The following is a 26,070-nucleotide window of genomic DNA, read 5'->3' as shown; positions in this document are numbered from 1 at the left end:
GGAAGCTGTAACTAGAATCCAGCTGAATTCTGAGCTGGGGCACTTTACCATGAGGCTGCAAATGAAACAGATGTGCTTGCTGTGAATTTCTGTAGTATCTGGAGGTTTTGTACCAAAGGCAATAATACTTTCCTTCCTGTGATTTTTTTTTTTCTTCTTTTGTTTTGCACATATTTCCCACAACCACAAAGGGAACGAAATGGAGAAGTTGAAGAAATACATATCAGTGAAAGATGAAGATCAGTTTTATCATCAGGGAGCTGTGGAGCTGCTAGTCTTTAACTTTCTGCTCATTCTTACAATATTAACAATTTGGTTGTTTAAAAACCATCGATTCCGCTTTCTGCATGAAACCGGAGGAGCTATGCTCTATGGTGAGTATAAATTCAAGTGCCAGCTTAACATGGGACTAGTTGCATATTTATGATCAGGCATTTGAAATCAAGTGCTGACAAAGCTCAGAAAATGTGCTGAATGAAGTGTCGTCATACTGTCGTCCATACAGTCCATAACTGTACACTAAAATACTAATATAACAGCATCTCTCATAAAGTAGCTAGAGGCTGACTTTTTAAGGCAGTGACTATCATGAGCTGGTTGTCTTCACGATGTGCATGTTATGTTCCTCTGTGGGCAGACAGCCCACTTAAGAAATTAGGGAGTTTACTGTTTTCAAACAGCTTTGACACTTTGGGAATTAAGGAGTTTACTGTTTTGAAAAGAATGAAATGCCCTCAGTGAAAGAGACTATATAATTTGCTTATTTTCCCTGTTTGTTTTGTATAACATATAAAGGTGTTATACTAAGGAGCCTTGTGGATACAAAACAGGTTGTCTGATAAAGTTTAAATGATCTTGAGATTTTTCTTATGCCCTTTCCCTGTGCCTTTGAAAGACACACCACAAAGAATGCCTCACTCAAATCTCTGAATGCTGTCATTGTACTGTAATTTCAGTTTCCCTGTCTAGTTCTCATCTTCTTTAATGAAGTTTTGCAATATTGTGTATCACTTTCATGTAGAACTTTCTGCATTGTCCACTGATAAAAGTACTTACTAATTTAATAATGGCATACACTTACATGTATAGCGATTTTTCTTGTCATTCTCTCTCTACTGTTGTTTCACTTTGAGAAAAGTGCGTGACTGCCATTTCTTGTGCCATAGAGGAGGGTGACACTGTCAAAATGGAACATATAAATCAGCAGCACAGTTATTCCATATCTAAATGTCAACCTGTTTTGATTCAAAGTTATTCTATGTACATCATATACCCAAACAGTGTATTCTCCAAAACTGGTTTTGTTAAGATTACATATTCTGAAGAGTATTTGTTTATCATGGCACACCTATGGAGGTTCAGCTGTAAGCCTGCTACAGAACAGTTAACCAACCCCTGCATTTTGAGAGAAAGTTTCATTGTTCTTTCTATATCAAGGATTTTAAGATCATTTCAGTTCCATAGAAGGACTGCAGCTGAAGATTAGTTTTCCTTGCATCCCCTTCAAACTTTTTTGTTAGCTAGATTGACTGTGTGAAATTTCAAGAACACAGGCCATTTCACCATCTTAGTTCATTTACTTTCTTCACAAGTGACTTGATACTTTGAAGGAAAGCAAGTAAACAAGAAACTCTTGTATTAAGCCAGTCACTGAGCCCCTAACACCTGGTTCTGTGGGATCTCTCATTTCTCATCTGCTTCGCAGGTATTTTAAAGTTGTGAAAAACTATTTATTTGATCGTACGCCAGTTTTGTAATCTTGAAGTCTGTTGCACATAGAAAACATGCTTCAACTGAATCAGTTGAGGCAGAACTAAACAGCACACAATGCTTAAACACAATGGTTTTCATTCTCCGACATCACCTAGATTATTGTTTAACAGTTTTACAGGTTGTAAGCTACGGAGCACAGCTGAAATTACATTTTCTCTTTGCATTTCTATTAGCATCTCTTAAAAGACAAACCATTAAACACTGGGCAACATATTTGTTATAATTGGCTTGTAAGTTACTATAAAGTTTTTCTAATTACATGGGTGACTCTTCTATACCACCTTCCTTTACACTATTCCACTGTTTCCTATATGTGGCTGGTGACATTTGTTGAAGATTTAGACAAAAGCCTATCAAAATAGAAATTAAATATAGTGGAATTCAAAATTACACAAATAATTCACTATTTAATTAGAATTTTGTCTGTCTTTTGGTTGTTTTGCTGCCTATCCAGACCATAATCTGCACTTCATGAGGCTAAACAGCTCATTATATTCTTTTGCTCAGTTAAGAGATTAGTGCTCCATCAGGGCAGAGCTTTTGAATTATTAAAACATTCATGAATGAAGGAAACATTCCTCATGATCGTAAATAAACTATTTAGTCTTGCAATATTTATGGCAACCTTCAAACAAGGGAAAAAAGCTGATTTGTAAGATCCAAAAAGCTGATTATGTCCTCTTTATACTTGGAAATTTTGGTATGGTTAGCATTGTGGAATAGCAATGATGAAAAGAAAGTGGAATTTCAGAGGTCACAATAGAGATGTCCCATCAACAGGCAGCAACTCTGGAAGAAAATCTTCATGGCACCAAGCACTGACAGTGAGCTAAATCCTGCCTTGAGTTTTTATCTTCATTACCAGAACAATTCTGATTTATACCTGTTTTGTACAAACCAGAGGTCTCTGCCCTACAGTTTGCTTTACTCCAGCCCATTGAGCTATTTCCTAGATGCATGAATAGTAGCACAAGAAACCAATAATTTTGCTTCAGGTGTCAGAATATGGCCACTTATTTGCAGACTGTGGCCCACAGTATGATGCATGGGTCTGTATCCCTTATCAGAACAGTGTACCCTTAGGTGTATAGCAGTGGAAAGGACAGAGAAAGAGAAGCAGGAGGAAGATTGGGGGGGGGGGGGGGGGGAATCAGACACCACAGAAGTACAAAAACAGGAAGAAGTTTGCAGTTACTGCAAAGTGCTGAACAGCCACAAATTGAACACTAAGAACAGCCTGATAGAAAGTTCTATTTAAAGTCTAGAACAAAGAAAAGGTCTGGGTTTTAACGGGGCAGAGGGGAGGAGAAGGATGAGTTTACACAAGCTTTGTAATAAATTTTTAGGCTGAATATTTCCAGCTAGAAAAAGCCCATACTGGAAAACTGTCCATTTAGAAACTTTACATTTAAAAACTGAGACTTTTTTTTTTTAATCAAAGCAATGGTGTAACTATAACTGAATATAATTATATTTAAATTCAAAAATTTCTGCAGTTGTAAGAAAAGAAAACAAAAGCATATAGCATAACCCAGAATTAGTTCAACAGGGACTTCACGTTATTTCACAAATGAAAACCCTGCCTGTGTACATATATATATATGTATATGTATATTTCAAGGCACTTAGCTTGAAAGTATTTAAACACTCACATTGTTTTGTTTTGAAGCCATTCTGAAAAGTTACTCACAACAATTAACAAAAATACACACTTACCCGGTTGTTCATTCATTCTTTGATTTTCCAATATCTCAGAGAGCAAGTTTCCCTGAACACTTTACCTTGCTTTGACAAACAGACCCAAAAGAGTAAACTCTACTTACTTCCCAATTTCTGGATAAGGAGGCAGGTGGATATAAAAGAGTAACTTTGTGCCACCCAGAAAGGGAGTAGCATCCTTTATATATATTATCAGCACCATTTGCTGTACAACAGTACAGTCAGAATTAGTGTGGTAGATTATCTACACAAGCAGTGATGAAAACTGAATGCCACTTATCTCAGGTAAGAGTACGTAGCCCCTCTTTCAACACCAGACCCCAGAAAACAGCCCTAAGACTAGACAATAAAAGACTTCAGTGTCTATTAGCCATCTGCTACAGGGCCTGGGATCATTAGGTACCTCGGTCATAAAATACTAGATGCCAAATTCCCTATATAATACATAAGTCATGGCCCTCCGCACTAGTGCGGGAATAACCCAGAGCTAACACACTGAAAACCTAGGTTTGAGCATCCAGATTTCTCACCCTTCCCAGAATTTAGGTATCAGGGCTACATACAGGTGCCACCAGCTACCTCTGATTAGGAGGCTAGTCCTCCAAGAGGTGGCCAGAAAGGAACTTTCACAGAATCATAAACAACAAAAAACCCCAAACCTCACGACCAATCAACCCACCAATACAATACACATTTTTGAGGAAGATTGAAGATGTACCTGCCTTCAAAGTTTTGCTCTGTGGGACTATTTGATCAGACTGGAGCGAAAACATTAAAAGGATGAATGACAGAACACAGCCATTGTAGCACTCACAAGAAATGGGTTTGTGTTGTAATGGTTAGAGATCCTTCTGGAAGTTCTGAGGGGATTGGAAGGGGGGGATTGAAGGTCTACCACTCCTTTTTGCTTTCCTCCAATTGCTCATCACCTGGCAGGTGGGCAGTGTGAATGCTGACTCAGAGTAGCCCTTCTGAGGATCCCATGCAGCACATTTGGAAGTGAGGAACAATCAGGGTTCTTGATTAAACTTTGGTGGAGGTCTCTAACGATTAGGCAATATGATTCTTACACCTTCTAAATCCATTATGCCTCTTGTCTGAAATAATTGTAGTTTCCTTCTGATTGTGCGTTCTGAGAAGCCTAAAGGCAGCAATGGATGTAACAAGTTGCAGAAAAAAAGAGGAATCTCTAGCCCCCAGTAAAATAGAGTACTTCATTGTCTTCCTGACTACAACATTCATAATGAAGAAAGATTGTCAGGATTCAGAGGGCGTGGGAAAATCATGATCAAGGCAGAAACTGACATTGTGTAGTGGGCAGGTGAAGAGAGGAATAACATTTTTGAGGCAAACAAAGAAATCTGGAAGACATTCTAAAATGTCAAGGAAATCAAGTAATGCTAAAACTGCACCCGAGTGTTGTTATTAAGGAAGGCATCTAACAGCTGACTAGATAAAATCCTGAGGAAAGAACAGTCCTGTTTAGCTGAGGAGTTTGAAATGAGTGACTTAAGAAATCCTTTATAATACTCTATGAAAGGATTTTATCCTGCTTCCGCTGAAGAAGCTGGAAAACCTGCACTGCCTTCCATTGAAACATGACTGAGCTGTAGTTAGAGTGAGACTTTGCTGCAAGATCTAACTTCAAGGGATGATTGAGACTTTAAAGAAATCTGAAACATTGGTTACACTGTTTTCTTTTTTCAGTGCTGCACCTAACTAAATGCGCTGAAAACATGAATTAAATGGTACTAGTTTTGAAGGACAATGTGTTAAATAAGGGGAAGCTGAGCTAAAAACATTTGTAATCAGATTTGGTCTCCTAGCATACAAGATAGGTGCTGTACTTTGTGCGAGTATACTCAAGTTTTGCCTTACATCAGTTTATAATTACCTACAACCTTAACTGATGTAATACTATTTGAATTTTTTTTTATTTCTGCTAATCAGTTCCTTGGTATAATACCTATGTATTATACCAAGTAATGGATGTAGCACCCTTTCTGACTCACATCCAGGGGTTTTTAACTGCCGTTAGTTCCTAGACTCCCATGGTAAAGCTAGGCTTTGTATGCATGCCACTATGAAATCAGAACTATCTGTACTATTTGTACAGAAGGTATGTTTTTACCTACCAGAGCCCACAGAACTTTGTGAGAAAATTTTCATGTTTAATTTTTCTGCCACAAAACTCTAGTTGCAAGGAAATTAGAAAATATTAGTCTTTTTTTTTTTTCATGGCACAGACATCCAAATGACATTTCCCAATTATTTTTTTTTTCTTGAACTATAAAAAAATGTTCCCAAAGATACATTACAAAAGCATTACTTGAGTTTGGAAGGGGGAGTAGGGGAACAGAAAGTACATTATACACCTATTTAAAAATAAATTACTTCTATTAGAATATGATCTGGGCTCCTGAATTCCACCACAAAAGTAATGTTATATAATGATCCAAAGCAGAAAGTGCATTCCATAAGTGATACACCTACTAAAATATTAAATGCACTCTTCCCACGTTTTTAACTCACTGGGGGTTTTGTATAGGGTGGTTGGCACATTTATTATTACTGAAGGAAAAATACAATCCCATCATTTATATTGACTCTTGCAATATAGTTTAGTGATAGCAGTTGTCTTTGAATCTTTTATAGAACATTTGAGAAGACTCTGAATCGGCCCATCATTATAGATCCCATACACATTTTGTTAAAATTTAATACATTATAGAGATTCCTTGAGAGCTACAAGGACCTCAAAGCCCCACTGATGCCTTGAGAATATAGATTGTTAGAATCTTCTCTAATTTAATTCCTCCAATATGTATATGCTGCTGGATACTCTGTCACTTTCCTATTCTTTCACTATCATTTCATCTCTGGAGCCCATCAGAGGATAAGATATAAAGCTGAGAGAAGAAAACCCAAAAGGCAAACTTGAATTCCAGCTGCAAATCTCAGTCAGCGTTGTCCTTTATTTCTATACAGCTGCCTTGATCATACTTTTTAAAGACTCCTTTCCTGCAAATGGATTTATTTGTACTCAAGAGCTGTCCTGTAGGACTAGGATCTACAGTATTTGCATTTGTTTCCATTCCAGAAAATTTCTACAGAGGCAGCTTGAGACTACAGCTGAAGATCACAGCTGAGATATCTTCTCAGAATACAGAACAGCCATCTATTCCTAGTCTAAACTTGACACTACAGGTTCAAATAACTTACCCTTGAACAATTCAATGCAATTGCATTACTATGACTGACAATACTTGTTCTCATTTTTAAAACAATCAAACAGAATTTGGTTCAAAGTATATGCTGTACTAGCCAACATAGTGCACATTCAAGAAATCTCAGAATGAGAAAATCAAAGATGTGGTTCTTCTAAGGAAATCTAACGAAAATAAGATGAAAACCCTGACTGTTTTAGCTAATTAATGGTTTCCTGGGTTCTGACTCATGATTTTGGACATCTGAGGGTGACCGTCATAGAAGTCTTTTTTTACAGTAGCACATGCAATGCTTGCTCCCCTTTTCCCATATATGATTTCCCCTAAGATTTTGAGGAATTGTGTCTTTTACTAAATCTAGATTCATTGTCTGATTTGTTTGCACAAATGCTGCATAACTTAAGAAAGTGGCCTTGGGATTTTCTACTGCTTATCTAAAGTTTGCAGTTTAAAGAAACCACCCATACCAAACAATCGATACAATCCAAGCACAAATGCTTATGTATACTAACCAAGCAATACAGCTGTTACTCTCTTGTAGCATCAGTCCAGGAAGCTACAAACTTGCCTTACATGAAAGATAGAAATCTGCAGTTCAGAGAGACTCTGTTATGCGAAAATGTGACAGTAACAAAGACATCCTATTTATCTCTCTAGGCCTTTATGATCACTTTTATCACCGTGGCATCTCATTGCTTGCTAAAGCTTAAATTTTGGCATAATATTTTTCAGATGCTTATCAGCTATTTCCTATAATTTTTTTTTCTTATCCCTCATTAGTAAGTTTATCTATCTAGATGTTTAAAAGTCTTCTACCAATCTGAATATTCTTAGCATTTGATGAATGTGTTTACAATTAGTAGCTGTAAAGCTGTTCATCATACATGAGACTTATAGGAGATAAAATAAACATGGAAATTAAATTTGAAACCAAATCCAAGTCTCTGAGGGTGGAAATAACTTAAGCCAGCTCCCACTAGAGCCAATAGAAAGACACATACCTTCCAGAGGACAATTGCAGAAATGTATTTTCCTTTCAGTTAACTGTAAAGGGAGCCAAAGTGCCTGTCTTTGTAGATAATCAAATCAATTAATCCTAGTCTTAAATCTTCCTTTCCTTCTCCCTGCTTTGATTTTCACGTTTATACAGTCTTAAAAATATATAGCCTTCTACAGAAAGCAGAATGTGCCTGAGAATACTCTGTCAGTTTTGCCCTCATGAATGAAGTTTGTAAAATCACCAAAATCAAAGCTGATTTTTATATGCTCAGTACAACACATTAGTTATGCAGGCGTCCCCCTTCTCTAAATATCTATTGAAAATTAAGTGGATGAGCAACTCAGTTAACTATATCAGAATGATTCCAGCAACTGGGTTACAAAAATAGGAGCACAACGGAGCATATGTCAAGTATCTGTATTCTAATGAAATTACCAATTTGGAAGAATATTTTATGGTCATCCATGAAGTGTGGAGTGAGGTGTACCTTCTTGAAGGTGGCAACACTGAGAAGGTGGTGTCCTAGCTTTGAGTTCATTTTTGTCTTGATTGGTAATTGTGTATCATCAGATACTTAAAATTACCTGAATCACTTTGGGTTTGTTCTTTTTTTATTCTCCAGGTCTTGTAATGGGGTTAATTATACAATACGCAACAAAAGCTTCAGATGTTGAAGGTGGAACTGTTTATGAATGTGAAAAGCTGAAATCTGGGCGATCCACTCTACTTCTTAATATAACTAACCAGGTCTATGAATATCAATACAAAAGAGAGGTCAGCCACCACAATGTCAATGGTCACCAGGGCAATGCAATGCTTCAAAAGGTAAAACCTGTATTATTTTTGTTCTAAACTGTGTAAGATATTTATTTACACCCGTGAGAGAGGAAGACAAGTTTCAAGCTAAAATGCAACAGACAGAGAGAGGCTATTCTATATTTAGGGTGAGAAAGGTGAGGAAAGAGAACAGGAAAGGAAGTAAGGTGCCATAGAAACCTGCCCATCATTTAGCATACAACTGACTGTCTGCTTGCAGAATAGTTGGCTGAACTCTTTCAGTTGACAGTCCCATTACTGCAGACACAGTTCACTTGCAGGTGTATCTGTTACCTTGGATTCATTGCCCTCAAAACTTTATAAACACTATTGATATCTTAATTTCTCCTCTGTCTTAAAAGTGACTTCATCTGGCAGCACAATGCAAGGGAGGATTGCCTCCTGTATACAGCAGAAGTAACTGCAAACTTTAAACATTTTACAAAAGTACAAACTTGTATATATGTAAAGCACCACAGATAAGTGGGGGATTTTATAACATTTAAATGCTTTACAGTGTTCTCATACATTCATTCATTACTGCATAGTCCTCAGCAGGGATTTCACTGGCTATCCCCCAGCATGAGAAGACAGCACTGGGGCAATTCATGGTGGATGCAAAAAGGGAAGTGTGGGAGGTAGTCTACAGCCTTTTGCATGTCATGGTATTTTCTGTTTTCAGTATATAACAATTCAAATAGTTCACTTTGTAGTTATATTGTTTTCATAGAATCATAGAGTCATAGAATAGTTAGGGTTGGAAAGGACCTTAAGATCATCAAGTTCCAACCCCCCTGCCATGGGCAGTGACACCTCACACTAAATCATATCACCCAAGGCCTCGTTCAACCTGGTCTTGAACACTGCCAGGGATGGAGCATTCACAACCTCCCTGGGCAACCCATTCCAGTGCCTCACCACCCTCAAAGTAAAGAATTTCCTTCTTATATCCAACCTAAACTTCCCCTGTTTAAGTTTTAACCCGTTACCCCTTGTCCTGTCACTACAATCCCTAATGAAGAGTCCCTCCCCAGCATCCCTATAGGCCCCCTTCAGATAATGGAAGGCTGCTATGAGGTCTCCATGCAGCCTTCTCTTCTCCAGGCTGAACAGCCCCAACTTCCTCAGCCTGTCTTCATACGGGAGGTGCTCCAGTCCCCTGATCATCCTCGTGGCCCTCCTCTGGACTTGTTCCAACAGTTCCATGTCCTTTTTGTGTTGAGGACACCAGAACTGCACACAATACTCCAGGTGAAGTCTCACAAGAGCAGAGTAGAGGGGCAGGATCACCTCCTTCGACCTGCTGGTCACGCTCCTTTTGATGCAGCCCAGGATACGGTTGGCTTTCTGGGCTGCAAGAGCACTGAAGCCAGCTCATGTTCATTTTCTCATCAACCAACACCCCCAAGTCTTTCTCCACAGGGCTGCTCTGAATCTCTTCTTTACCCAACCTGTAGCTGTGCCTGGCACTGCTCCAACCCAGGTGTAGGACCTTGCACTTGGCATGGTTAAACTTCATAAGGTTGGCATCAGCCCACCTCACAAGGGTGTCAAGGTCCCTCTGGATGGCATTCCTTCCCTCCAGCGTATCAACCGAACCACACAGCTTGGTGTCATCGGCAAACTTGCTGAGGGCGCACTCAATCCCACTGTCCATGTCAGCGACAAAGATGTTGAACAAGACCGGTCCCAACACTGATCCCTGAGGGACACCACTAGTTACTGGTCTCTTTTCCCACCCTTGCAATATTTACTTCGTGTAACACTCACTTTCTTTTAAAATAGCATCCATTTAAAGAATTCAGGAGTGCAGAGGGACTATTTAAAACACGGATTTTATGCTCAAAGACATCATATATTCATATGAAGCTTCTAAACAGTGTTTTCTTACAATATTGGAATATATTATTTTCCTTTTCTCCAAGTATTAGTGTTTATCTAGCACAGTAATGCATGTCCCTGTGTATTATAGTGTTTATCATTATAAAAACTTTTAAGTTAAGCTTAGAATGTACACTGGGGGACTCAGCAGAATTAGGGCTTAACCATCTGCTCAAATCCACTGCTGAGGCAGCACTGTCGTGTGCCTGTCTGTCCTTACTGCATTCTCAGAAAGAACTAGCCTGTCAAGGGCTTTTAGAACACTATTTAGAGTTGTGGTGGGTGGAGACAGGAAAACACTGTGGCAGTCAGACTCCTCAGGTTTCGCTGATTCTTCATTCTTTTTCCTGTTAGATGGTGGCAAGAGGTTTGTACTAGTCAAAGCGTGTCTTTAGCTTCCAAGGCACATGTACTAATTCATTACATTTAAACATCTTCATCAGACCTGGTATACTGAAGCTGACTTGTATTACAAGAAAGGAGCACTAAATTACCCAGAAGTTGCTCTTGCCCTTACAAGGAATTGCCCAATCTTTTTTCCATAGTCTCAGCTGTGAATTGTGGGTTTCTCTGTATTACTGGAGAGGCTTCAGCCTGCTTGGATTTTCACTCATTTTTCCTTCACAATTATCTTGCAAATGCCTTCTTAAAATGAAAATACATAAAAAAGGAAAGAGGGAGGAACTCAGCAGTGTTTAGGAGACAGTAACAAAGCCTGGCAGCCTTCCTGACTGGCAAAAGCACTAACATAAAAACCAGAAAACATGGTGACACCATGCTCTGGTTTTTGTGTGACTGTACTTCCCTTCTGACCTCCATTTAAGAGTTTACAAAGTGCATTTATCAGAAAGAACAGACTGTGCCATGCCTTACAAATGTGTATTCTTTGGAACACAGTTTTGAATAATAAAACATGCAGTCAGGATTTCTGATGCCTGTGGAAAAAATATTTTAACATATTTGCTGAATTAATTCCAAAATTAACAGTTGAGGCTGTTAGTTCACAAGTGAAGAAAATCCTTTTTCTGACATGTTTTCAATGAAGTTACCAGCATAGCTAAAATTGCTGGCACATTATTTGCCAACTATTTTTTTTTTCAACTTTATAATTCAAAGTCAGCAGAATGGAACAAAAGGCTGAGCTCTCACTTCCTGTTTATCAAATCAAGCTATCTGCTAGTAAGAAGACAGAAGTGATTTTGTGGGCAAGTCTTACTCTTTTGAAGCTAAATAATTCATCTGGAATACTTAAATAGCCTTAAAATATCACTTTATCTGAACAAAGGAGCTGCAAGCCTTTGTGTTAATTACATCTTGTCTCGTTTAAAAGTACTGGCATAATATAGCCCACTGACAGAACAGTCTACAGTACACATGCTTATTAAAATATGTTTTTCTCCAGAAATACTGGGATTTGAAATAGGATTCTGTTTTACTGGAAACTATTTGTAATGACTTGCAGTGACTGAGTATTGTCCTTGGTCTCTCCCTGTGCCTGAAGGTGAAGGCAAATATGAACATTGTACCAACAACAGCTGGAATAAGAACTTTTTGCTTAGCCTAACACCATCCTTATTCTAGCACTACTTTAAACATTTTAATGGGTATTTTATAAAGTGTTTCTGGCTGTTGTGGGGAAAAAAAATGTGTTTCACATGAATGGGGTTGTCATTACATAGGCATATGAGTGTAAAAAGCTGTGTAACAGAGGATGAAGTGGTACCTGCTGCTTTGCCAGCCAGTGGCTTGGAACAGGAACCATGAAGAGACTAACCTGGTAGCATACCTTCAGTTCTGAAAGCAAGTAGCACCTTAGCAATGTCTGCAGAAAATCCTATTAGTCTTTGCATGGCTGAAACTAGTCCTTAGCTTATTGAGAATATAAGGAATCCCCATTTGCCTACACAACAGATACATGATTTGTAGGCAATAGGACAGCATCAGTGCCTCTCGGGTTTCATAACACACTGATATATTGGATCTTCAGTAACACAGACATAGATAACTGTCACCAGAAACAAATTCCAGTTTCATTTCCCTGACAATATGACTTAAAATATCAGCACACATCGAAATAGAAAAAAAAGCAAGTACCTGAGGATGTTACTGGTAAAATAGTTGATCTGGTAATAATTCAGGCCATCACAAAACCCTCAAATCAAAACCTGGAAGAAAAGGCTTATATTTTACAAGATGTGTTACAATGGAAATGATGCTGCAGAAGCAGTCAGCAGATTTAATGAGAAACTTTAGGACACAGAAACCTGTGCTGGCAGGTTTCGTGACTGTATAATCAGCAGAACTGATTATACAATTATAGTTTAACAAGTCACATCACATCCTGATCAGAAGTTACAATTAAAACCTATTCTATCAAATTAAATGCTACTTTGTTTGTCCTTACCCTCTCTTTCGTCCTTTCTGGCAGATGACATTTGATCCTTCCATCTTCTTCAATATTTTGCTGCCACCCATTATATTTCATGCTGGATATAGTTTAAAGAAGGTATGTGTCTCTTTATTACAAAAGTGACTGAATGTGACTGCTACTTTCTAGATCTACCAGGCCAATGACAGAGAAAAGAGTCAGTTAACAATTACATTGCATGGGAAGAACTTGACAGGAATGGAAGAAAATGAAAGATGCCCAGACCTCATTCTTCTCCGTTTCTGCATCTTTACAATTGACTGTACAATTCAGCATTCCTCTTTTCAGAAGAAACCACTTTGAATCTGGTGACACTGCATGTAGGCAGCAGCCTACCTGTGTTTTATATAATGCATCATCAGGGCTTTGTTTGTTCAAGGGATGGGTTGTGATAGTATTTGCATCAGATATTTTCAATGTGAACTTCTGTTATGATCCTGAAGCATTTGGCCAGACACATAAAAGAGAAAACTTTGATGGTATTCCACCAGGCAAAAAATTAATCGTCTTAAATTGTATTTCCAAAACACAAGATGTAGCCTATATTGTTTCATCTTATGATTGAGATAGGGGTTGTAACAAGTGTCACTTCTAGATGCAGTGTTTCAGCCTCATCTGAATGTTCTTTTATTGACTATATTACAAAGCACTTTTTTCAAACTTTCCTCCCCAGAGGCATTTTTTTCGTAACTTAGGATCAATTTTAACCTACGCCTTTTTGGGAACTGCCATCTCCTGCATCATCATAGGGTAAGTGAACGTCTTCTGCTATTACTGCTGAAGTCATTATTAGCACTTGGTATTTTTCTCAGTTAAAAACTAAACTGTAAAAAGAATTGTGGACCCTGTATGGTCAATATACTTCACAACTTGTATAACAGATAAAGTAATTCCTTACCAGCGAATGCTGAGATAGAAATGTTACTGTATAGTAAGAACTGTCCAGGGCATTCAGGAAGTTGTGTCCTTCATTTCTGGTCTGTGATTGATGAAAGCATGAACTGCTTTCTACATCCCTGTACCTTTAACCAGCAGTCCTAAGAAACAGAACCATTCTCTTAATTGAAGTTCCATGCTTCTAACCAAAATTCTTTCTTGAGGACATCAGACATCTAACATTAAAGAAGGACTTTAAATCTCAGAAGGGGGAGGAACAGATACCTAGTGGCTTATATGTAAAACAACTGGAGAAATAGTCAAAGAAAAGTGAATCTTTTTAGTTAAAGATCATGCCAAAAGCCTCAGTCTGGTGTTCTGTATGATTTTAGCCTAGATATGACTAAATGGCTTTGGCACAAAAAAAAAGGGGAAAAAGCAGAGGGGTAAAAAATCATGTTTTATTTCTATACCTCCTTAGTGAAAAGTTTCTGATTTTCTTTCAAAATTTGCCTCATTAAAGAAAAGATTTGCTAGTCAGAGATGGATCATATGTTTCCAGGCTGGCATGATATGAAACTTCTTTTCTTCTGTTTGGTTAGCTCAATCAAAATTAAGCAAACCATTTAAAATCCTTTTGGATCTTAAAAGTGCAGGTTTTTCACACAATTTATTGATACCACTTCAGCTCTCATGTTCTGGGAAAATTCCTGATGCAGGCAAAAATGAATGACCAGGGTTGGATTTTGCAGTGAGTGTCTGTGCCTGCACAAAGCCTTACTGAGAAAAGCAGTGCACTGCTCACTGTTTAACCATAGCATTATTAGGCATTCCATGGCATTTCTGTGCTAGGGAGTGGTGCAGAAACATCTGGGCTAGCTGAGTCTGTATGGTATTGTGGAGGTGATGGAGAGGTGTTGCATGTAAAAGTAAGTCTTGCTGAGAGACCGTGATCTTGCTGGGATTTGTGCAAAGTCAAAATAGGAAAAAGTCACGAAACTTTCTGGTATTCAGATTTTAGAGTAGGAAACACACTGCATCTTGTAGTACTTGTTTGAGGTCCTGGGGTGCAGAACCTGAAATGTAAAATTTATATCTCTGCATGGTATGAAAATATTTGTGGAAATGTGTCAGGTTTTGTGAGGGTGCTTGAATTTAAAACTGGTCGAAATTCTGTACCTATGAACAGCACTTTCAAATTATAGAAGCAATTAATTTTATATTTCTGTCCTTTCCCTTTCTTTATAATGGATCTACAAGTAAAGATGTATGTCCTGCAAGATATAAGTTCCTTGCTGGCATCATTACGAGATGGAACTTTCTCCTTTAATGTAGTTTTGATAATAGTAAAACACATGACTAACCTGATTTTAAACCTGTTCTTTTATAGGTATGATATATATCCTAGATTCCTAATAATCAGGTAGCTTAGTAAATATAATGTACCTGAGGTACAGTGGCTATTAAATGTTCTGCAAGCTATGACTCCAAATATCATGAAATTTTACACTCGACAATGAAAAGCAGCATTCAAAGTATGATCACCTTCTGTGCTGACATACGAAGGAGTGTTAAGCTCTCTTTGTGGCTGTTTCCCCTTCCTGTGAGAAAAACTCCTGAACACCTATGGACCAAGTAGAAAGAACACCTTTGATTTCAGACACAAATCTGTAACTCCAGGAGACAATGTGCCATGTGTCTCACTAACTGGTGAGGAAAAGCTTAATCTTGCTTTCCTTTCTGAAATTATGCTTTCCTTGAGAAACAACACCTCATCTTCTCACCTCTGCTATTGCTTGTTCTCCTCTGGAGAGGGATGTGAGGCAGAAAGTTCTGGATCTTGGGGATCTTTCTTTTCTCATGGAAATGGGCATGGAATTTTAGAGACCCAGAATGGACAGGATTCCACCAAATGACATAATTAAACAATCAGAACCAATTCCTGCCCAGTTGCAGGAATTTCCCTACATTAATCCTCTTTATTAATTTCTTTGTGAGGCTCTACAGCTTGCAATAGAGCTCCAAAAGCACTTAGCCACATGAAAGAGAAACATCAGTACCACAGCATTGTCACTTTGGGGGGTGAATGCCTGCATATGGATCCATGAAGATCACAGCTTTGACAACTACACTGCTCATACTTTCCCCACATCTTTATTTGCAGTAACATCACAGAATCACCGAATGGTTGAGGTTGGAGGGACCACTGAAGGTCACCTAGTCCAACATCCCTGCTCAAGCACAGTAAATAATAGAGACCTTTATATTACCCTAGCTCTTGTAGCTGCTTCTTTCCATTCCGATTTACATGGCAAATAGCATCCCTAAGGCTGGAATTATAAATTCAGCAGAAAATCTACATCCTGCTAACAGTTTGAGCTGAATGCCAGCACATTACTGAGGTAACAGTGGTTCTGGGTCTCATTAGGACTCTTCCTGTGCTTCCTCTCACTTGTCTTAGCCATTGAACATTTATCACCTGTAAGCCAATTGCTAAAAAAGCTCTGTGAGACTGCAGAAAAGCAGTAGGGCTGTCCAGCCCTGTGATGCTCCTAAGTATGCTGACACTTATCATTGCCCTTTGTAAATGGAAAATGCCAAAGCAGCTTTGATAAGCTTGTTGAAAGAAACATAATATTTTCAGTTTAGCCTTAATTCCAAATGCTGTAATTCCTGTATCCATATTATTTTATCTAAAATGGAATAAATGTGGATAGAATTTCCTACAGAAAGTTTCTACTAGGAACAATTCTAAATGGCAATTCAAAGTTCAAGCTCATATTCAGGGATAAAGATTGAAAAGAAACCCTAAGGTAGAGCAGTATACACTGAGCAGCACTGGGCCTTGTGCTGTGTTCCATACAAACCCACAACCCCCACTGAAATTACTGCAGAGAAGGCAGCAATATATTCAGAATAGGGCTTATGTGAAGGATCCTCATAGAAGGATTTGGGTTGGAAAGGATCTCAAAGATCATCCAATTCCAACGTCCCTGCCATAGGCAGGGACACCTTCCACTAAACCAGGTTGCTCAAAGCCCTATCCACCACAGTGGCTTAGACTCTGTGCACCTGCAGCCTTTCACTGGGACTCTGCTCTTCCCTTCTCAAGTGAATTACAAAGCATCCCATTGTGAGCTCCTCCCGTAGGGCTTGCTGCACTGGCAGGGTACAGCCTGTAACAAAGAAGCAGCAGAATGCTCTTTGTAAACAGATGGAAAGTACCATTAATAAAGGACAGAAACATCATTTGGATTTTTGCAAACTTAGGGTGCTAAATAGTTGCCACGGAACACATGATACAATGGTGCCTGTATCCACTTTGTAAATCTTTGCTATTGTGTGAAAGGCTGTCTTCTAGCATCAAGAAAGAGGAGCTACATGGAATTTGAGTGAAAAGGTTAGAATCAGATATTCCCACTGAGGGCAGGGTAGGAAGGAGAAGAGAGATTGCTAGGGTTTTAGTGAAGGCAGTGCTGAAATGTAATAGCTTTCAACTGCTCTAAGGAATGCCTGCCCATGTTAGCTGTAATACTGCCCTCAGCCACTCAATGCAGATACAAGTTAACTTAATTCCCAAGCTCTCCCAGACAGGCCAAATTATGCCCTTTGCACCGAGTCTGACTAGCAAGGATCCATGCAGAGAGATCCCATGAAGAAAAAGAGAAATTCCCCCACACCAAGCTCTATCAATGTTGCAGAACTGCTGAAGTTGTCCCCTTCATGCTGACACTGGGTCTGCACAATATAAGATCATATGAGACCCAATATCTCAATATATCTTTTCTCTGCAGTGCTTTCAGCTCCTTGTCTCCTGAAGATGGTCAGTAAGACAGCTCTTTATTCCTAAGAGAAATCATAAAGTTTAAGTCTCCCTGAGGGTTTCTCTGACACAGGGTGTAGCAGACTCATGCTGTAGCAGACTACTTGAGCTTCATAGACTCAGAGAACAATTTAGGTTGGAAGCAGTGTCTGGATGTCTGCAGTCCAACCTGCTAATAAACACATTACTGGCTTCAAATTTAAATCCAGCTGCTCAGGGCCCTGTCCAGCCAAGTTCTGAATATTTCCAAGAATGCAAATTCCACTGGCTCTCTGGGAAACCTGTTCCACTCTTTACCACCCTCACTGGAAAGATTGTTTCTTTATATATCTGATTAGAATTTCCCTTGCTTCACTTTGTAACTATTTCACCCATCCTTTCACTATGCACCCCTCTTAGAGAGGAGGTGCCTTCACCTTCTCTATAGCCACCTATTATCTGAAGACAACATTTAGCTCCCCTCCTAGACACAAGAGAAAGCTAAGCTGCTTCTTTCTAGGCTGAAATAACTCAGCCTTTCCTCTCTTCTCATGTACCATGTCTACAGCCCCCTAATTATCTTAGTGGTTCACAGCTGGACTGTCTCCTGTCAGTCTTTTCTGTACAGGGAGTCCAAAACTGATCCCATTATTCCAGATGACACCTCACAAGTGCCAAGAAGAGACTAATCATTCCTCTCGACTTGCTTCCTCCACTTCCATGAATGTGTGAAATTAGCCTTCACAGCTGTAATTAAAAAGTCTACTTCTGACTTATACTCAACTTGATAGCCTCCAGGACTCCATGTGATTTCTGCTAGCTTTGTAGCCAGTCATGCTCCTGCATGACTGTTGTGTGGGATTATTCTATCTTTCAAATATGCTGATATTAGCTGTGATTGATGGCTGTAAGCTGAAGCAGCACTGAGCGGATGCTACTCAGTGAGCAATGAGCCCATGAAAACTGAGCTGCTGAAAAATTAGGTGAACATTGGCCTGTCTTGCTTTTTTTTTTTTCACACCTTTCAGGAAGAAGCAGGGAGAAGGACCTAACAGCTTCCTCAAGGAACAGTGTTCTCTTCCCTTTTTATTGTTAATAACCTGTCTGATGGGATGCATCTTCCAGAAGTGGTACCTGTGACAGATATTTTCAATTTTGATGATGGATTTTGATAAGAGTGCTCAAGTGTTTGGAAAAATCTTGACACTATGGTAACAATCTATCAGAGCAACATATGAGGCACTGAGTGGCAGGAGGAGTAAAAAGATTTCTATTCCCCCTCCTTGAAATCATCCTGACTTTTTAGATCAGCATTCTCAGTGCCAGCCAGGGCCGAGATGCTTGTGCACAGAAGCACTGACATCACACAGTTGGCCTTATCTGTGATTTTTTATTCGGTTTCACTGGCATTCACTCAAATTGCAATGCCAAAACCACATTTTAGACATTCAGAATGCAGATGTTTGCAGTCATTTAGTCATATTTTTCAGTCTGCCTAGGAGATATGGTGAGGCCTCATTTTTCTAGAATTTAAAGCTCTCTGAATGTGCCACTCAAACAGCAAACACATTTGCATACAACTTAGGCCAAGTTTGATCTGTTGTTGTGGCTGCACTGAGAATTTTGTTTGAATAAAGCTGAGATAAATAATAGTGGCTGGATCATAAAAAAAAAAAAAAAAAAGCAAAACCAGAGTAATTATAGTTTCAAGACAGTGAAGTTAGGAAATACAAAAAGCTGGCAATGCTGGTGTTAGAAAAATCCAATATCATTACTATTTTAAGGAGAAAGTAGGGCTTTTTTTACTAGCTACTCAGAGAGCATAGCCTTCTGTGGCTGGAGAGACAGGACTTCTCCATATTCCAACTACAGCCAAAGTTGGTTAGTCTGACCTAGTTAATTCCAGTCCAAGCACAGTGAGCACATGTATGCTTGCTTTAGAATAACCATATTAGACTGTTTCTTGGTAATCAGTGCCTAAAACAATGACCTTCTAATAAAAAAAACAAAAAACAAAAAAACAAAAAAAACCCCAGCACATAGAATCAAAATATTTCTTTTGTGCATCTGTCTTTAACTGACAGTATGGTTGCTAAAAACTGATTTGAATAGAACAGAATATAACATATAATATAAATAATGTGATACAATAGTATGTATATCTTCTAAAACTCAATTGTAGATGGTTTTGTTTGAAAAACAGAACTTTTTTTTAATAGACCTATAAAAATATAAATTTGTAAGACAGAATGAAAGGAATATCAAGAAATAGCAAATACCACTCATGATATTGGGGGGGGGGGGGATAAAAAAAAAAGGCATGAAATCGTGTTTTCCATCGTAACCTTTCTAAGAAAATAGACATTTTCCATTCAAATGTTTGTGGTACCAAGATTCCATCATCGCATGAAAAATTTTTTTCTTCATTCTTAACTGCACACTTTTGACAGCCCCTTTTTGTGCCTCCTAAAGAAGGAAGGGATGGCTGAATTAAAAAGTGTTGCCAGAAAGCAGCAGTAGCAAGAAATGTTCAACTTTTCTTTACACAGCTTACATGGGTGTGATGCATCCTGATATAACCATACAAAGATTTAGGTCTCTCAGCAATATTCAGATATTCTGAAGGTTAGGAGACGAATTCCTTGCACTGGCATACAATTTAAACAGGCTATTAGGATTCATCATTTTTAGTAGAAAAGAATATTTTGAAACAAAAAAATAAAAAAAAAAAAGGTGTGACTTTGTGTGTGTGTGTGGAGGTGTATTCATTTCCTCTTGAAAAGTTAGCTTATTTTACAGCATCCTTCTCAACAACAGGTAGCTTGCTCTGGCCTCATAGAAACACAAGACAGGACTGATGAACTGACATATTCTCAGTAGACACTGTTTCTGTCTCTCACTAAGCATGTGGCAGTGCCCATCCGAGAGGTTCAGCACGCAGTAGTTACATTTACTGAGCACTGCATGACTGGGGAATTTTGTTTATTATTACTTTTGTTTTAAATAGGTATTTTGGTAGTTGGGCAAATGCTAGATGTATGTTTAGTTAGCCTGTGTGTGTGTTCTATATTACTTTCTGACTGAAGCCTAATGGGTTATACAAATGGGGTCTGCTGATCTGAAACAGTATTGAGTTTATAATCCTAATATTCTTTCTCATCTGAGGGCTATGGATAGACTTTACAGTTTGGAAACTAAATACTTGTAGCTATGTACTTTAGCTGAGCAAAACCAAATGTTGTTTGGCTTTACTGTACAGTGATATGGGCTTCCTCTGGGTTTTGGAAACTGTTTCTGCAAGGAAAAATGGGGCCAGGTTTAGGGTAACAGAAAAAAAGTCTTCTCTCTCTTAGAGAGCTCTCCATAAACTAAGCAAATACCTTAACAAGGGTTATCTGCTGCTACACCAACTCTTGCCTTCCCAGATGATCATTTTCGTATCAATTCAGAATTAGTTCCTGTACAAGGAAGTAGTATTTTTTTTTCTAATAAAAAAATTTTCTACCACATGTTCCCATGACACAAAAAACACCAGGCCCATCTTTTCTCCACATACCACCTCTACACAGCAAATGCTTACCCTGCCTACAGGCAAGAATAAAAGCTTTATTTGCGTACAAATGGAAATTGGTAAGGGAGAATGTTACAGTATCTTGGTGCTGTAAAGATTAACTGAGAGAGAAAGAGGGAAATACTGTATATAGACCACTTGTGCTCCTCAGTGATAAAACCCTTTGAACATCAGCTGTCTGGCTTTAATAATTTCTATTAATCTTTTGAAGCCAGACATTGAGCCTGTGACTGGAAATAAAGTCAAAATTAGTAAGCAGACATTCATCTGAATGTCATATAACGTTTTCAAGAGTATAGTACCTGTGCTGGTACCATCTTTTGTTTTTTTGGCTGCTTTCATATCCATCTTGGAGTGAAAGCAGGCATTTTCTTTCAGTCATAAGGCAGTGCTGCACATTGATTTGAGGAAATTCAACAGGCATGATTTAGCTGAAAAATCAAACTAAGTCTCTCCAGAGTTCTCCAAAGAAGGCAACCTGACACTGAGCCCCAGCAGGAGAACTGGTGTGTTTAGTTGTTAATGTGCAAATCAGTACCCCAATGCAGTAACTTCGATGCTTTGGTCAGTCCAAACCTAAAATAATTCTGTTGCAGTCTATGGCGCTGCAAAGTACAACTCACAGGTGCAGTTGCAAGGAGTGGATCCTGCTTATTGCTTTTGTTTAAAGGCGATTGCTGAATGCAAAATTCATAGTAAAGTCTGAGTTTAGACAAGCTTGAAAATACACACCCACTATATTTGGGAGTATGAATTTCGCGAAGAGAGCAAAAAGGGGAAGAGGCTTTCTCATAGACATAACTTTTACAGACTTCTAACGGTTCTAAAAGTTATAAAGCAGTAAAAATAAAGCTTCTTATTTGCATGATTTGTCAACATACTGATAAGAAGCTGTGTTAAATTAAGACACTGATATAAAATAGTGTTTCCCAGGCCACTAACACCCACAGAGCTGAAAATTCTTCCAAGAGTACTTTGATGCATTCAAGTATGGGTTGGTGCAAGTTCAGTCAGAACTTGTAGCTATTTCGCAATAAACATCTGACGTTGTTTACTGCAGCAGAGCTGATCATGCAGAAAACACAGTTTTCCTGCTTGCAAACAGATGTGGTGTACAGCAGGGTGTAATTATTTGTATCTTCCAGAAGAATCCCTCAGCATACTGAGGATATTGAAAGAATTGTATTACAGGGAAGACCAGAGGTGTGGGACTGCAGAAACAAACAAAGCGTAGAATATCAGGAGACTCATTTAAAATCCAAAGGATGTTTAATTTGATATTTGATTTTCCTGATAATCTCCAGGAATCCAACAAAAAAATTAATGAAATGCACTCTTCTGAAAAACACGCAAATGGATTTTGTTGCAAAATAGGAAAAACACTCAAGTCCAGATACTTTCCAAGAAACTCCGCACTGGAGGGAAGAGTTTGTTTGCTGGGGGTGTTTGTTTTGGGGGTATTTTTTACAAAGTTTCTTCACAGTTCCCTTTGAAGTTGAAGATTTTTATTGCAGGAATGCATACTTTTGGATAGTTCTCCTAATGTCTTCTTCCCTGATCTTCATGGATTCTTTAAGAACTGACACCCACATGGTCTCCAAAGACAGGCATCCCCTATTTCTCTCACTATAGAGCACCCATACACCATACATGTGTAACCCAGCATCCTTGGGTGCAGCATCATTTGGAAGTCACGTTCGCTACACTACTCTTGCAGTGTCTGCATTAACTTTCAGAGAAAACATCTTTACAGTGCTGGTGAAATGGAATATGTGCTTCCCCTCTGGCCCTGGGACTGTTAACACGGTGTCAGCGGCAGTGTTGGGAGGCAAATCCACATCCCTGCTGTGGTCGCTGGGTTTGCTGTTTCAAATGTGAGTACCTGAAAAGCACTTTTTTGCCATCTCCATTCAGGTGGTCCAATTGTTCATGTGCAGTGGAGGAGAGAATAGCATCAAAGAGCCCTGCCAGAGCCAGAGGCCTTACAGATGTAGCTGAGTTACCCGGGATCTGGTTTCTTGTCCAAACCGTAATCCCACTTTGGCACCTTTCCAGCCCAGCCAAAGGAACAGTTGTGTGAGACAAGGCATTCACTGCCAGGGTTTTACTAGCACTCTGAATGGCCCCATTCTGCTGCTGAACTCTGTTCTATGTTTAACATGCAGCACATGGGGTTGTGCTGTTTGTAATCTCTTCTCTGTTAAAATACCAGCCATAGGCATGCCTTTCCATATGTGCCACAGAGCAGAGGAAAAACGCATCTTAACTACTTCTAAAATACACGTAAACGACGATAGAAACGGACAGCATGGGTGTCTAACGACAGCGTGCAGTGCTGCGGCGGTAACAGGTCAAGATAACGCACACCTCCGCCCACTGACGCCTGCGGGGCCGTGCTCCCCCACGGGCACCGTGGCCGCCTCGCACCGGCAGTGCCGGCCGCAGCCCCCGCCGGGACAGCAGGTGGCGCCCGCGCCCTGCCTGCGCCTGCCCGGCTCGGTCCGGCCCCACAGAGCGGGCGTTGCGCGGCGGGGAGCCTGTTGGGGATGGAGTTGATCGCTGATGTGGTTGGTGTTCATATCAGACAACACTCGGATGTGGTGTTCATCTCTGGTATGAGACGGCTCAGTGCGCGCGGTGGCAACCTCCCCTCCGCTCCTCCCGGCCCCATCGGCCCCACCGCTTTTTGTCGTGTTCCTGTGTCGGGAGGAGGGGGCGGCGGGGTGTTGTCTCCTGGGCGCACGCCCTGGCGGTCAGGCTGGCGGGTGAAGCCATCTAACCCTGGGGTGCCTCGGCTCCCCCTGTGATCTTATGTGCGTGGCTGAGCGGGGAAGGCGGGTAGGAGAAATGCCAAGCTAATCTAAGGCAGAGCGTGCGTTATTTTTTGGGTGATTAAAGAAAAATATTAAGGAGGGAAAGCAGCATTTCATTTTATCTCAAACAAAACCTTTTTTTTCAAGTGCCTGCTTTTTATTTAGAGTCCATCTCTAGGTTAGTACTGGGGGCAGCTAGCCGCATGGCGGGCTTAGTTTGGGGCATTCAGATTCCCAGTCGAGCAGCGCCAGTGCCAGCTCTGCTGTGTATGTGTGACAGGAGCAGCCACCAAAGCCTGCAGGAGCAGGGACACTTGTTTCTCTTTCGTCCAAGCTTGTGCGCTGGTTGTTAGGCTATAGAACAGGTTACCACCCTTTACGTGTCACTTTTCAAACACTACCCGAGGATTCTGAGTAACACGGTAAAGGAATCAATTCTGATGAACGATTATTAGAAAATTAGGGATGCCATTGATACCAGATTAAATTAGTATTTCACTGAAGATACAGACTTAGACAGGGCTATAAGGATTCTTAAACTAGAATTTTACTGCATATAGAGGATACAGAGGTAAGGAAAGCAGGCATAAGAAAACCAGACATCTTCTCTCAAATCAGTGTAAGCCTTCCTCCTTTTGATAAGGCCTGAGAAACAGGTAAATGGCTGCAAAAGAAAACAACTCGAGGATCCTGTCAGGGTCATAAATTAGACCAAACAAGAACACGCGGTTAATTGGAAAGACTAAACGCATTCCAATGGCCTTAACTAATGGATTTCTATAACGGGATAAAATGAGTAGGGGTATTTCTCCCCAAACAACCACCACAACTCCCAGAGACCACTCCTCAAAATTCACAGCACTTGTGCCATGACTTTACCTGCCCCAATTACCATATGCATGAGTAATGAGAATTGGGTAGGCATTTTGTGGAATTATAAAAATATAATGAAGATATATAAGCTGTAAACTGTCTCTTCTGGGTGCGTGTGGTAGGCGGAGCAATCCCCAATGCACCCGCTACCGTCATAAGGTGATGTTGGCTTTCTAACCTGTCATTCTGGTTGGAGAGTTTGTTTCCCAGGTTTTGGTGACATCATGGACATGGGTTCTTTTAGCTAAAACTGTTGTCCAGCATGCTAAATGTCAGAGTGTTAATCATCAGCCTGATTTCCAAATGTTTTCACTTAGTTTTGTAAGTATGGACTTAGTTACTGGAATCATGACAGTGATGCAAGGACATCACTAATAAAATTACATTAGTTATGGGAACAGAATTGAAAGTGACTCAGAAGCCTGAACTAGTTGCTACAGTGCCCTTCTAGTAAAAGGAAGAGACTGCAAAACCCATTACAGTTGCAACCTCTCGCTGGCAAATTGCAGCCTCATTAATAACCTTGGCAAGATGACGGGGGTTTTACGTTACTGATCTTCTTGTTAGCCCCTCAAGTGTGTGACTGAAGCACTCTTTCGGGAGCAGTTTGTGGAAGTGAATGTTGTAAATATATTTCCTTTATAGGCAAACAGATGCTCTCTGTCTTTGGGGCTATGAAACTGGCACATTCATGAACACAACTCACTTAAAAATAAATGGGAAGAGAAGGCAGTGGTTAAACCTGCCAAAAGTTAAGATCTAATGATAATTGTAAGCACATAAATTTTGTCAGATTTTCCCCAGTGAGCCAAGACACATAAAGTAACATAAAGTAAATTCCTTTCCTTGCAAAACTGTTTCAATGGTGTGGATGTTCTATATAATTATTATACATGACAAGGATGATACATATAATTAAAAAAAAAAATAGATTAATCTGTTAATGACATATTGACCTGCAATATGTTAACATTACTGTAGGGCAATACCAGTTTTTACCAGACAGGCAATAGGTAGTGCTGTTCATGTACTCCAATAATGCAAGAAATTTATACAATTAGGAGTAGGCCTGCCACAAGTGTCCACAAGCACTCGCTTGTATCCCTCACACCACAGTCTGGCTGAAAACATGTGTGATGTACATAGTAAAGGAGCATTATTATCTCTTAACTATGTCTGGAAACTAAGAAGGAAAGAAGACTATTTCCCTGCTGGTAAAGCAATTGAGTAGGAAAAAAGAGAGTAACAGCAATAACAAAGCCAGGATAACAAACCAGTGTTCTATTAGAGT

At 39.5% G+C, this 26,070-nt stretch overlaps 1 protein-coding gene across 3 annotated transcripts in view; it reads left to right on the top strand.

Moving 5' to 3' along the window:
* Positions 1–26,070, top strand: part of SLC9A9 (solute carrier family 9 member A9) — a 192,914-nt gene continuing 166,844 nt past the window's right edge. For 2 of the 3 annotated variants that reach the window (XM_057412969.1, XM_057412967.1), the window contains exons 1-4: positions 2–374; positions 8,342–8,544; positions 12,845–12,922; positions 13,518–13,594. In XM_057412969.1, coding sequence (XP_057268952.1) covers positions 200–374; positions 8,342–8,544; positions 12,845–12,922; positions 13,518–13,594 — 533 coding nt within the window. In that variant the 5' untranslated portion in view covers positions 2–199. Of the gene's footprint in view, positions 375–8,341; positions 8,545–12,844; positions 12,923–13,517; positions 13,595–26,070 lie in introns of all 3 variants that reach the window. The other variant, XM_057412968.1, reaches the window with a different exon arrangement.

Source organism: Pezoporus wallicus, unplaced genomic scaffold (assembly GCF_028554395.1).
Source record: "Pezoporus wallicus isolate ANWC-B61680 ecotype Strahan unplaced genomic scaffold, APGP_CSIRO_Pwel_v1 contig_7749, whole genome shotgun sequence".
Taxonomy (NCBI): domain Eukaryota; kingdom Metazoa; phylum Chordata; class Aves; order Psittaciformes; family Psittacidae; genus Pezoporus; species Pezoporus wallicus.
The sequence above is the reverse complement of the archived record's forward strand: the minus strand, read 5'-3'. Positions and strand labels throughout refer to the sequence as shown.